This window comes from Hyla sarda, chromosome 11 (assembly GCF_029499605.1).
Source record: "Hyla sarda isolate aHylSar1 chromosome 11, aHylSar1.hap1, whole genome shotgun sequence".
Lineage (NCBI taxonomy): Eukaryota > Metazoa > Chordata > Amphibia > Anura > Hylidae > Hyla > Hyla sarda.
In genome coordinates, this window is record NC_079199.1 from 72,479,639 (window position 1) to 72,493,189 (window position 13,551).

Below are 13,551 nucleotides of genomic sequence, written 5' to 3' on the forward strand. Positions count from 1 at the left end.
CCTGTTACCGCCTAGGCCCAGGAGCGCCATTTTTGATGCTCCGGGCCTGTTGGTACTGGCACCCCTTTGGCGGTGGGTCCCTGGGTAATAATTGGGGGTTAGCGCTAGCTGTTTGTGGGGCTAACGCTAAGCCCCGGCTTAGTAATGGATTCCGTCAATAAGATGGCTTCCACTACTAAGCCTAAAAATTCTATAAAAAAAAAAAAAAACACGACACATTGGAAAAATAATTTTATTTGAGCTACACAGACTCTGTGGGGACAGGGAGCGAGGAAGGTAAGTGAACCTTGTGTTCTGTATACACTATATACAGTTATCTATAGATAGCTGTATATACTGTATACTGCCCAAAGGGGATATAGGAGCAGGGAGATCTGTCAGTCTGGCGACTGGATTCCCGGCTCCTGTATAGTATACACGGGTACACTGCACCCCTGTATACTATATGGCCTGTGGCGCTCAGTATCCGACCCACAGAGTGGTACCCTGAAGACAGTGAGAGAACTGCCACAGGGGACAAAATTGGCTGTTTCCACACACCAGGGAAAACAACAGAAAAAACTGCCAAAACACAGGAAAAAGCTGTGTCAGTTTTTCTGGCAGTTTTTCCTGGTGTGGAATCCTAGCCTCAAAACCACAATGTGAGTTTTGTATTGGTGTTTTTGTGGCCTTTTTGTAGAGCTAGAGAGCCACAAGTTGGGAAACACTGCTGTAGACAATGATGCTTTTTTTCTTGAAATTAATAATTGAATTCAGGTTTGTTTCCTTATGGGAAGAGCAATTCACCTTTAATTATGTAGTCTGAAAATGTATATATAATGGCTTTCTTTAATGTCCATTTACAACATAGAGAACAGAAAAGTTGTTGGAAACCATTGATCAGCTTTACCTGGAATATGCCAAAAGAGCTGCTCCATTTAACAACTGGATGGAAGGAGCCATGGAAGATTTGCAGGATACCTTCATTGTTCATACCATTGAGGAGATCCAGGTAATCCTCTCAGTAATAACTTACAATAAGCAGAATGTCACAGTATTTTATACTAATTTATGCTTCACCATGTGAAAAGGTTTTCAGGGCCATTATCCATTTTTACACAATGGCCCAGATTTATCAAACTGTGTAAGTGAAAAAGTGGAGTGATTTTCCCATAACAACCAATCACAGCTCAGCTTTCACTTTACCAGAGCTCGTTAGCTGAGCTGCGATTGGTTGCTGTGGGAAAATCTCTTCACTTTTTCCCTGTTTCATAAATCTTGGCCAATGTCTCTGCTTGATACATTTTCAGAGATCTCTTTTTTTGTTCCTGATACAAAAACAGTATAGCATACTTAGGTTACTGCATTCAAGGAGAAACTTTTTTTCTTTTTATACCAACTATATTAGCCAAATGAGTCGCACAGCAAGATAACACTAAATAGTGTGCCAACTTCGTCCTTTGTCCTGAAGGAGTTAAAGTGTACCTGTGTACCAGTACTCTGCAGGCTTCATCTTTAATTTTGTATTCTCCCAGAGCTGGTGGGTGGAGCCTAACATCTATGGTGTCTGCCATACACTACACATACACAGAGGAGGAGATCCTGCACTCCTATTTCTCTTCACACAGCTTAAAAAGCAGCAGCATGGAAGGCATAATAAAGCAGTAGTGAGCTGTCTAAATTGTGCACAAAGCCCTGCAGTGGGATCTCTTACTTACACAGTTGTCTCCTTTCTGTCTCTCTTTCTGTTCTGTCTGCAGCTTCTTTGTCTCACCCGGCCCCTCCTATCCCCCCTCCTCCCCTATCGATAGAATGTGTAATTTAACCCAACACTGAAAATTTGCTCAATTTTGTCAGCTGTGCACAGTGGATGACTTTAACAGGGGAGAGGAAATAAAGAAGCTATTTTGTCTGATAAGATATATTACAAAGTTTCTTTATAGTCAGTTGTACTATTGATCTATGCAAAGTTTGTTGAAACTATTATGCCTATTTGAAGCTTTAAAACCTGGGTGAATGAAAACTAAAAAGGCTAAAATATCATGTCTTCCTCCAGGGACTGAGCACGGCACATGAACAGTTCAAAGCGACACTTCCAGAAGCTGATAAGGAACGACAAGCAATCCTTGGAATACATAATGAGGTTTCGAAGATAGCTCAGACTTACCATGTCAACATGGCTGGAACCAACCCTTACTCCACTATCTCACCACAAGAAATTAATAGCAAGTGGGACCATGTGAGTTTATATGACTTATTTTAAAATTTTAAATGTGGCAGTTGTCATTCTTGTTAAACAGAAATGAAAATGTAAAAGTACTGCTACTTTCTGTTTTTCACATATTTTCATATGAAAAAACATTGTGTAAATCCAGTCCCTAATCCTATTTATGTTCAGAGATAAGAGACTGACTATAGACCTAGATATTTGGCCACAGTTGAACACTTTCCAAATCCACATACATGTAATGACAACCCATTGTAAACTGCACACGATAGAAAAAGTCAGCACAACTTAGTGATTTTGGTGGGACCTCCTGACTCTCCAACAGATGACGTTAGAGAAGAGGAAGATCAGCCATGTTGGTTCCCAACTGCCGATCCTTTCGTTCTCTGACGTTATGTTACCTCGTCAAAAAGTCTGCCTGCGACTTATCCTTCCTCTCTCTCAATTTAGATGACAGGAACACGCTGCTAAGCATTCATGTGCATGGAGGGATTAGGAGAGCTTGCTGTCAGCCAAACGTACAATTGGTCGACAGCTATTGCAATGTGCATGGGTAACTTTAGAACAAATTCACCACAGGAAACTCTTTATTGTTTTGAGCATTACATGCTCATCCAATTTCTGAACCTTGTAGTAATGACTGGTCTCCTTTGATTCTAACCAAAGGTTTTTAACCCTAGATACACCAAATATAGCTCAAACATTAATATGTTATGATCATCTTTTTGTTTTGTGCAGGTAAGACAGTTGGTTCCCCGTAGAGATCAAGCATTGATGGAGGAGCATGCACGGCAGCAGCAGAACGAGAGGCTGCGGAAGCAGTTTGGAGCACAGGCCAATGTCATTGGTCCATGGATACAAACAAAGATGCAGGTATAAAGTTGACAGTTCCTTAAAAAGTAATTCAATCTGCAAAATATGAATGATTTTATTTATTTATTTTTTTTATGGGCAAAACACGCAGTTTTTTAGATTTGTGATCAAATGTATTTCATGTGGTTGATTTATAGGAGATTGGGCGTATTTCTATAGAAATGCACGGCACACTAGAAGATCAGCTTAATCATTTGCGACAGTATGAGAAGAGCATTGTAAACTACAAACCAAAGATTGACCAGTTAGAAGGAGATCACCAGCAGATACAGGAGGCGCTTATATTTGATAATAAACACACCAACTACACCATGGAGGTAAGTCTAGCTCTTTATATCAGTAGTACCCCAATGTACACCAATCACTAATGTTACTATAAGTACCGTATATACTCGAGTATAAGCCAACCCGAATATAAGCCGAGGCCCCTAATTTCACCCCAAAAACCCAGACCCCCGTCATTAACACCCCCGACATCATCACCCTGTCATCATCCAGACCCCCTTCATCATCACCGCCTGTCAATCCCTTCAATCACTGGTCTTCAACCTGCGGACCTCCAGATGTTGCAAAACTACAACTCCCAGCATACTGGGAGTTGTAGTTTTGAAACATCTGGAGGTCCGCAGGTTGAAGACCACTGCGGCCTTCGTCATCATCCAGACCCCCCCCCCCCTTTTAGTTTTCTACTCGCCTCCCCTCGGTGGGAAGGAAGGGTGAGCTGGTCCGGGCCATCTATGCTGCAGGGACCGTCCGGTCCGGATGGTTAGTCGTTTCGGGCTGTCCATCTTCACCGGGAGCCCATCTTCTCCGCTCCGGGCCCGGACTAGTGACATTGCCTTGACGATGACGCACAGGGACGTTCATGCACAGGGACGTCCCTGTGCGTCGTCGTCATGGCAACTTCACTAGTCTAGGACCGGGCCCGGAGCGCGGAGAAGAGGCCCCCCCGGTAAAGATGGACAGCCCGGAACGACTAACCATCCGGACCGGATGGTCCCTGCAGCATAGATGGCCCGGACGAGCTCACCCTTCCTTCCCACCGAGGGGAGGGGAGGCGAGTAGAAAACTAAAGGGGGGGGTCTGGATGATGACGAAGGCCGCAGTGGTCTTCAACCTGCGGACCTCCAGAAGTTTCAAAACTACAGCTCCCAGCATGCCCGGACAGCCATCGGCTGTGGAGTTGTAGTTTTGCAACATCTGGAGGTCCGCAGGTTGAAGACCACTGAAAGGGATTGACAGGCGGAGAGTTCACTCGCGTATAAGCCGAGGGGGGGCCTTTTCAGCACGAAAAATCGTGCTGAAAAACTCTGCTTATACTCGAGTATATACGGTAGTTGCAAATTAATATGTAAATTGTATTGTAAGGATCTTATACCTATTAGTAACCTGGAATCTTTCAGGTCTGGACAAAAGTTAAAAAGTTAAATAATAACTTATTGTTCCCCTTCGGAAAAAAAAATATCATGCCACGCTACCTTTCAGGGACAAAAGGATGTCTGACAGAAGGACGATGAGTGTATTAAACATTTAAGGATTTCCTTTAGACGTCAATAATTGTGTATGTAATCTCTGCTACGGGAGACTTGATGTAATATTGTACATATTCATTACTTTAGCACATCCGTGTGGGATGGGAACAACTCCTCACCACTATTGCCAGAACTATCAATGAGGTAGAAAACCAGATCCTCACACGAGATGCCAAAGGCATTAGCCAGGAGCAGATGAATGAATTCAGGAACTCCTTCAACCACTTTGACAGGGTAAGAACACGTGGCTTTGTAGGCATTTTGCTTCATAGTCTATTGTATTTATATCTGATAGAGAATGTTACCTTACAGAAGTGGCACCATACTGAATGTTGTGCTGCTGCAGGTGGCACAATGTAGTTTTACAAGTAGCCAAAAACAGCAGAACAGGGGTATACATACTGAGCTGCAATTTTGCTCAACTCTATAAAAGAATCTTTCTATTCAAAATATATGTCTACTTGTTACCAAATGTTCTTTAGGGAATATCCACAAACGCAACAGAGAAGGGGAGAGCACTCTTGAGAACAATATCACCTTATATCAGTAGAACGGTCCTCGGTGACCTAGGTCAGTGTCTGATGCGGGGTGCACATACAACAGTATGAAGTGTCCAAAGTAAGTACAAAAAGAAGCACGTACGTGCACTCACCTTAAAGCAGAGACAGTCAGGTGTGAGGGTCCGGTGATGGGTCTCGGCATCGGCGCTGGTGTGTGGCGCCCGGAGGCTACGCCGGCAGTTTCGCACATAATTGCGTGCTTCTTCCGGCCTAAGAGGCCGGAAGAAGCACGCACTTGCGTCCGAAACTGCCGGCGTAGCCTCTGGCGCCACACACCAGCGCCGATGCCGAGACCCGGCACCCCGTCACCGGACCCTCACACCTGACTGTCTCTGCTTTGCGTTGAGTGCACGTACGTGCTTCTTTTTGTACGTTCTTTAGGGAATGTTTTCCCCTATAGAAACCTTTTTTGATAGTATTTATATTTTGTAGACAAAGAGAAAAAAAAGTAAACCTCAAATGTGTGTCCAAACAGTGTGGATAGAGCCATAGAAAATTGTGAGCATTCACAGCGTTCAGACACATTTTAGTTTTTTGTACAAAATCCAGCTACTAAAATGCCCAGCGAGTTAGGCTGGGTTCACAATGCATGTTGTTCTCCGTTGTACTCATTTTGTTAGTTTATTTTGCTGTGTACAAAAATAAAGTCAATGGGGGGGATTCATCAACATCATTGTATGGTAGAGGTTTTTTTTTACCTTTCTGCTGCGTGTATTTGTCATTTACCTGCGCAAAATTTACTAAACTTGCGCACGGGTCTCTGTGAATCATGTGCAGTAGTAGAATCCAGCCCATCTCAGCTCGTGAAAAAAATATAAGGCGGATTTGTACGTGTGCTCTGAGCTGGTGTATATTTGCGCAAGAAAATGACCCTTGCGTCCTTTTTTTGCAAAAAAAAAAAAGACGCAGTTAATAAGTTCATGTCTACCAGAAAAACGGCTCTACGGCACACCTGAAGGGTGACATCTTTAGAAAAAGTTCCACCAAAAAAGACGCACAAAAAGAACACAGGAAATATCCTTGCGCAAGATTTTGCGCAAGAAAATATACCTAAAATGATTCTATATAGATTGATGAATCCCCCCCCCCCCCCCCCCAATGATGCTATTGTGCTATTGGCAAAAAAAAGTATCTGTTGCAATCCTTATTTTGTTCTTTTAATTATGTAAATCGATAGGAGACAGATGCTGCTGTATGCTATACAGCAACATTTGTTTTTAGCATCTGTTATCATATTTTCTTTTTTCTTTTCAAGTGTACAAGATGTATACCTTAAACTGAAATAAAAAAATCAGAGTACCCCTTTAATAATCTGTATCTCGGTGTCCAACCCTTGAAGTTGTGTTATTGTGAACTGCCAATATCTTGGCATTGAACGCAAGATCAAATTAGCATTCGCACTTGTTTCATTATTTTATCAGCATTGTGAGAAGAATATGTGAATTGCAGAATTATCTTTAAAACTAAATAATTAGATTAGCTTCATATAAGCAGTAAAATAATTATTCACAACAAGAGAAGCAAATGTAGTGGCACAGGTACCTGTATAACTCCAGCTCCACGAGATGGACAGTATAACACTCGGACGCACACCAGATCAAATCAGCTGACGGCAGTGCTAGGACAATAGGAGACCCGTCAATACAAGTATAGGATAAGAGAAAAACAGGCGTCCTGCACTCACCGTCAAAATTCTGATCAAACAGCTCCCATCTCGGGCTGGTCGGTCCGGCACGTCAGGCAAAGATAGTGAAACCGCCGGCAGTCGCCTCTGAGCGCCCCACACTATCTTTGCCTGACGTGCCGGACCGACCAGCCCGAGATGGGAGCTGTTTGATCAGAATTTTGACGGTGAGTGCAGGACGCCTGTTTTTCTCTTATCCTATACTAGTAAAATCATTATATTAGTGGCCCCATGTCAAAAATGGCTTTAGTAATGTAGAATGCAAAGGTTACTACTGTATGACGTCTTTGTCACCAGGAATATCTCCATGGGCTGTGTAATAGGATAAACATGCATGAGTCTGAATGTTCAATGAACTGCTATTTGCGAAATAGGATGCATGCATCTACATGTGTAAAGTACTGTAAGCATGCACCTCCACATAAACAGCACTGTCTTATTTCTCTCTTTGATATTCTACAACGGTTTTATATCTGCCTAGTTTATTGATTTGCGACATTTCATATATTAGTAAATATAAGGGATATGTAACACTTTTGTGTAAACAGAAACAGCATAAGAATCGTTTTACTTGTTCACATAAGAACATTGATTTCTAGAACTGAATTCATCTTCTATAATACAGTGAATCATTCCTGCTTTTATTACCATGTAGCTAAAGCGCAACTGTCATCAAATCTGGGCCATATAACCTACACCGCCTCTGTACTGTGTGCAGATTGTATATAAGGCAGTGTTTTTACCTTCTGTCTGCTGTCCTTTATTACCCCCAAAAAACAGTTTTGATGGAAGCCGCACACAGTCAGATTGCGAGGTTCGCAATGCCCGGCCGCCGCCATGCCTATCCCCTGCACGTCAGCTCTTGGACCGCTGTGTGATTGGCAGACAGGTCCCAGCACATGCGCCCCTTCGCTTATCCTCTGTGCATGCCGCGACGTGTGTCCTCATGCTCTGCTGTTCCAAAAAACTTTATTCAGATGTGCACCTTTATTATCACTAAATATCTAATAGTGCCCGCTATCCTCTTCTTTCTTCTTGCTGCGCTGGTGACCGGAGACACGAGCTCTGTTGCTTCTATTCCCAATGCCTAGAGGAAGCGCGCTCCCTGCTTCTAGCACTGGGCATGAGCACTGAAGAGGTAAGCGGCGGGAGCGAGCGCTTGCCATGACCACACACGCCGTGGTGTGAACGGGGGATAAGCAAAGGGGCGCATGCACTGGGACCTGTGCGTCAATCACACAGCCGTCCCAGTGCTGACGTGCAGGGGATAGGCGTGGCGGCAGGGCATTGCGCATTGCATAATTAAGGATGGCAGACAGAAGGTAAAAACACTGCCTAATACACAATCTGCACACAGTACAAAGGCTGTGTGTAGTTATATGGCCCAGATTTGATGACAGCTGCGCTTTAAAGGAAAAGCCTATGTACCCTCTTTCATGAAGCCAGGAGCATTTAGAAGGCATGTAGGCACTCCTCACAGCATGTGTCAAGGATATATAGTGGAGTATAATTATATATAGATGATACACTATATATGTCTCACTACAAAGAGGTTGGGCAAAGGTACCCTGTAATCCCCCCACACTTTACAGCTTTATAGACGTTGAATAATCCAGTATATGCATTTAGCCATGTCAGTTCTTCTAAAGCTTATGATTTGTAGAAATAATTATCGATCACCTATTATTGATCAGTAATATGCAGACTCATTTTCCTACTTTATTTGGAAACTTGTTGGTAATCATTTCTACACATCACAATACTTGTTATAGCTTTAAATCTATTGCAAATACTGGAATGTGTTTGCTTTAAAGTTAAAATATACCACTTTAGCATAGAGTAAGCCAATGTTTCCCAACACGTGTGCCTCCAGCTGTTGAAAAACTACAACTCCCAGCATGCCAGGGCTGCTTTTTCTTTGCCTTCATCTGTTTGAAAACGACATGCTAGGAGTTGTAGTTTTTTTAATGGCTGGAGGCACACTGGTCGGGAAACAATGTAGTAGGCCATAGGGGGATGTGTTAGATTAAGGCTGGCCTCCATATACACTGCTCAAAAAAATAAAGGGAACACTTAAACAACACAATGTAACTCCAAGTCAATGACACTTCTGTGAAATCCCACTGTCCACTCAGGACGCAACGCTGATTGACAATCAATTTCACATGCTGTTGTGCAAATGGAACAGATAACAGGTGGCAATTAGCAAGACACCCCCAATAAAGGAGTGGTTCTGCAGATGGTGACCACAGACCACTTCTCAGTTCCTATGCTTCCTGGTTGATGTTTTGGTCACTTTTGAATGCTGGGGGTGCTTTCACTCTAGTGGTAGCATGAGACTGAGTCTACAACCCACACAAGTGGCTCAGGTAGTGCAGCTGGTCAGGATAGCACATCAATGCTAGCTGCGGCAAGAAGGTTTGCTGTGTCTGTCAGCGTACTGTCCAGAGCATGGAGGCGCTACCAGGAGACAGGCCAGTACATCAGGAGACGTGGAGACCTCCGTAAAAAGGGCAACAACCCAGCAGCAGGAACCCTACCTCTGCCTTTGTGGAAGGAGGAGCAGAAAGAGCACTGCAAAATGACCTCCAGCAGACCACAAATGTGCATGACTTCATGGGGGTGGTATGAGGGCCCGACGTCCACAGGTGTGGGTTGTGCTTACAGCCTAACGCCATACAGGACATTTGGCATTTGCCAGAGAACACCAAGATTGGCAAATTCATCACTGGCGCCCTGTGCCCTTAACAGATAAAAGCAGGTTCACACTGAGCACATGTGACAGACGTGACAGAGTTTGGAGATGCTGTGGAGAACATTCTGCTGCCTGTAACATCCTCCAGCATGACCGGTTTGGCGGTGGGTCAGTAATGGTGTGGGGTGGCATATCTTTGGGGGGGCTGCACAGCCCTCCATGTGCTTGCCAGAGGTAGCCTGACTGCCATTAGGTACCGAGGTGAGATCCTCAGACCCCTTGAGACCATATGCTGGTGGGGTTGGCCCTGGGTTCCTCCTAATGCAAGACAATGCTAGACCTCATGTGGCTGGAGTGTGTCAGCAGTTCCTGCAAGAGGAAGGCATTGATGCTATGGACAGGCCCGCCCGTTCCCCAGACCTGTGTCCAATTGAGCACATCTGGTACTTCATGGCTCGCTCCATCCACCAATGCCACATTGCACCACAGACTGTCCAGGAGTTGGTGGTTGCTTTAGTCCAGGTCTGGGAGGAAATCCGTCAGGAAACCATCCACCACCTCATCAGGAGCATGCCCAGGTATTGTAGGGAGGTCATGTGGAGGCCACACACACTGAGTCTCATTTTTCCCCTTTGATTTTGAGTGTGACTCCATATCCAGACCTCCATTGGTTGATAAATTTGATTTCCATTGATAATTTTTGTGTGATTTTGTTGTCAGCACATTCAACTATGAAAAGTATTTTATACGATTAGTTCATTCATTCACATCTAGGATGTGTTATCTTATTAAGGTTGGCTGCTGGTTAGGCCTTGAAATGTGATTGACTGACACTGGCGTATTAGTATACTGAGTGTCGACACAAGAAATAAACACCAGACAAAAAGTTGGTATAAATCTCCCTTTCAGCAGAAGTTGAGTTCACACTGGCTAAGGAGCTGTCCCAAGGAATTCTGTTTATTATACGGAAATGCATTGTTTTTTAAAGTTGACAGAAAGGGGAGGTTAGTTATCACATCAAAATCATTGTGTTATGTTTTGATTGGTTGTTTAAGTATGTGCGTCTGTATCATACGTAAACTTTCATTCTAAGAACCCGGTCACTTCTTAATCATAGGTCACCATGCTGCAACCTCCCTATTCCAACTGAAAACTCCAAATGTATCCGTCACTCTGCACAGTCTGCACATATTTCTCAGATGTTTTGTCTCCAACTTCTTCTTTATCTTGCATCTTTGGGCGTTGTTCCAAGGTCTTCATCTTAGTTACAAGCAAATAGCAAGCTGATATGTCTCATAAGGATAATAATTTTTGTCTGCAGCACTTAATTAACATTAGCATATATATATATCTATTTTTAATATATATATATATATATATTGATTAGTAATTAAAATCATAATGGTCAGCCTTATCAATCTTAGTGTTCCCTTTATTTTTTTGAGCAGTGTATTTTCATGGACATTTAGATATGTTATGTGGGTCCTCTAAAGTCACAATTCCAAAAGTCAGTGCTTTTCAAACCAAATTGTAGCTAATATTTTAAAGGGTATGTACTTTTTGCTAACATTCCAGTGGTTAAACTGGCTACAGCTATTGTACATATACTAAGGGAAATTGTTAGAAAAACAAAGATAAGTGCATTCAGGACATATTCTATAACTTATGCTTCTTTCTTTTTTCCTGGAAGGATGTTGCAACTTTATGTATTGCTGTAAAATATAGAAAAGATACCTACTAGGTGTATTGATGTTGCATTCATTGACCACTTGTGGTAATGGTAGTTAAACATATGGCGGGGAAAATTTACTCAATGTGCATGCTCCCCCAAAGTAGTCACTGTTTAAATGCATCACAAAATTTAATATTAACTGTGTTCTTTTTTTCTCCTCTGTCCTGTGCATGTTTTCTGCTTCTTATTCTGCATGACCACGAATTCACAACCCACCTTTCCCATCTTTCTGTATCCCTTTGCTTTCACCCTGATGCCCACCACTGGCATGGCATGTCCTGGACACCTGAACTATCACTTACTTATACAAGGACCACACCGGCACACTTGGCCCTGAAGAATTTAAGGCCTGCCTCATCAGCTTGGGTTACGATATTGGAAACGATCCGCAGGTACTGAAAAATCTCATGTGTTGCAGTTATACTATTTAATAACCGCTTGCATTTCCCTTCCCAGGCGCATTGGACCAGTGTTGGTTTACTCAATAATTAGAAGAAATGTGTTTTTTTTTCTTGGTGTTTGTATGTGTATCTTCTCTCATCTTACACATTTCTACTAATTCCTCTACATTTTATCTTCAAAACTCCAAAACTGCTCTTCCTGAAAATACCTTTATTTATACTTATGTTTAATTGTGTTTCCTATGTACTTCTTGCTGCTCCTTTACCTTTTTGACTGTCCGGTTTCTGATCTGCATGACCCTTTCCTGTATTCTGTCCTTTCCTTTACTGGATGCCCTGCAGAAGAAGACTGGTATGCTGGATAGTGATGATTTCCGAGCCTGTCTTATCTCCATGGGATACAACATGGTAAAGTAAAACCTCCTCTGAGTTCTAAACTGTGCAGGAATATTTCAGCTATCATTATGTTTTCTGTTGGATTTTAAGAAAGCGTGACTGATCTAAATAGAGCTAATTCTATTAAATGTAAACTGCACCCATCAGTTCCAAATGTAAAATTTCCAGAAAAAAATGTATAAGGTGGATTTTCTAGAAAATGTCATTTTTTACCAGGCCCAGGCAAAGAGTGTAGGAAACTTCCTAGGATGACAACATGAAGCGACACACATTCAGCAACTGGTGGAAGTACTGTGAATGTATGAATGACATGGAACAAATCTGTGGTTGGCGGGGCAGATTCTTTAGTTACTATTTCAAACAATAGAACAGCAGATGGCTGGCACTGGTATGGTGTGGATGTACGCGTCTGATTAGCAATCAGAAATGTCGGTCTCAGCAGTGAGGCTATAGTTCGGAGCCATTAATGTCCTTGTTTGTAACGGAGTATAATGGGAGTTATAACGGGCAAAGGGGATCCCATTCACTTGAATGCAATTCCTCTAACGTCCGTTATAACTCCCGTCATTTCGGCCAAAGATAGCAGGAGAAAAAGACAGCGCAAGCCCTATTTTTTTCTCCTGCTATCTTCATAATTGCCGTCACACTACCGGGACTAAACGTTAGTGTGAAAGGAGCCGAAGAGTGTAACGAGCAGATACTGACACCCCTACTATTTGGATGCCCACTACACTCTTTGCAGCAGGGCTGTGGGACATTGGGGGAGATTTATGAAAACCTGTCAAGAGGAAAAGTTGCTGAGTTGCCCATAGCAACCAATCAGATTGCTTCTTTAATTTTTATTGAATGAAATAAGCAATCTGATTGGTTGCTATGGGTCCACTCAGCATCTTTTACTCTAGACAACTTTTCCCATTGACATTTAGTTTTTACTAGACAAAGTATTGTCTGTATTTTCTTACATAGGAAAAAAGAAGCATCAAGTCACTCCCAATTTTACTGCTGCAATTACGAAATGCAACCTAATGTAATTATTGTGAGCAGTAAAAGTGAGAAGATAGTTAAATTACTGTATTAGCAGTTTTCATAATGCTTCTGATGCCGTTTACTTTTCTTTTTAATAATCCAGATTACGAATATGTTTATGCTGATTTCTTCAGATACCTTTCAAATTCAGAAAGGTAGAACAAAGTAATAATGATACAATGACCCAGATGTATAAATCTACCTGAAAGCAAAACTGTCTGGATTTGCCCATAACAACCAATCATAGCTCAGCTTTCATTTTACCAGAGCTCATTAAGATATGGAAGCTGAGCTGTGATTAGTTGTTATGGGCTAAACTGGACAGTTTTGGTCTCAGGCAGATTGATAAATTTGGGCCTTTGCGTTTTAGTATCTGGAGTAAAGCATTAAAGGAAAACTGTCAGCAAGTTCAGCCACACAAAACCCAGTACATTGGGTGAACAGGA

General features: G+C 42.5%; 1 protein-coding gene across 9 annotated transcripts in view; it reads left to right on the forward strand.

Annotated features, from left to right (window-relative positions):
- Positions 1 to 13,551, forward strand: part of ACTN1 (actinin alpha 1) — a 152,343-nt gene that overhangs the window by 129,785 nt on the left and 9,007 nt on the right. For 5 of the 9 annotated variants that reach the window (XM_056547038.1, XM_056547037.1, XM_056547044.1 and 2 more), the window contains 7 exons: positions 851 to 991; positions 2,036 to 2,218; positions 2,945 to 3,079; positions 3,217 to 3,396; positions 4,699 to 4,845; positions 11,594 to 11,674; positions 12,026 to 12,091. In XM_056547038.1, the coding sequence (XP_056403013.1) occupies positions 851 to 991; positions 2,036 to 2,218; positions 2,945 to 3,079; positions 3,217 to 3,396; positions 4,699 to 4,845; positions 11,594 to 11,674; positions 12,026 to 12,091 (933 nt within the window). The remainder of the gene's footprint in view (positions 1 to 850; positions 992 to 2,035; positions 2,219 to 2,944; positions 3,080 to 3,216; positions 3,397 to 4,698; positions 4,846 to 11,593; positions 11,675 to 12,025; positions 12,092 to 13,551) is intronic. The other 4 variants (XM_056547043.1, XM_056547041.1, XM_056547040.1 and 1 more) reach the window with 2 other exon arrangements.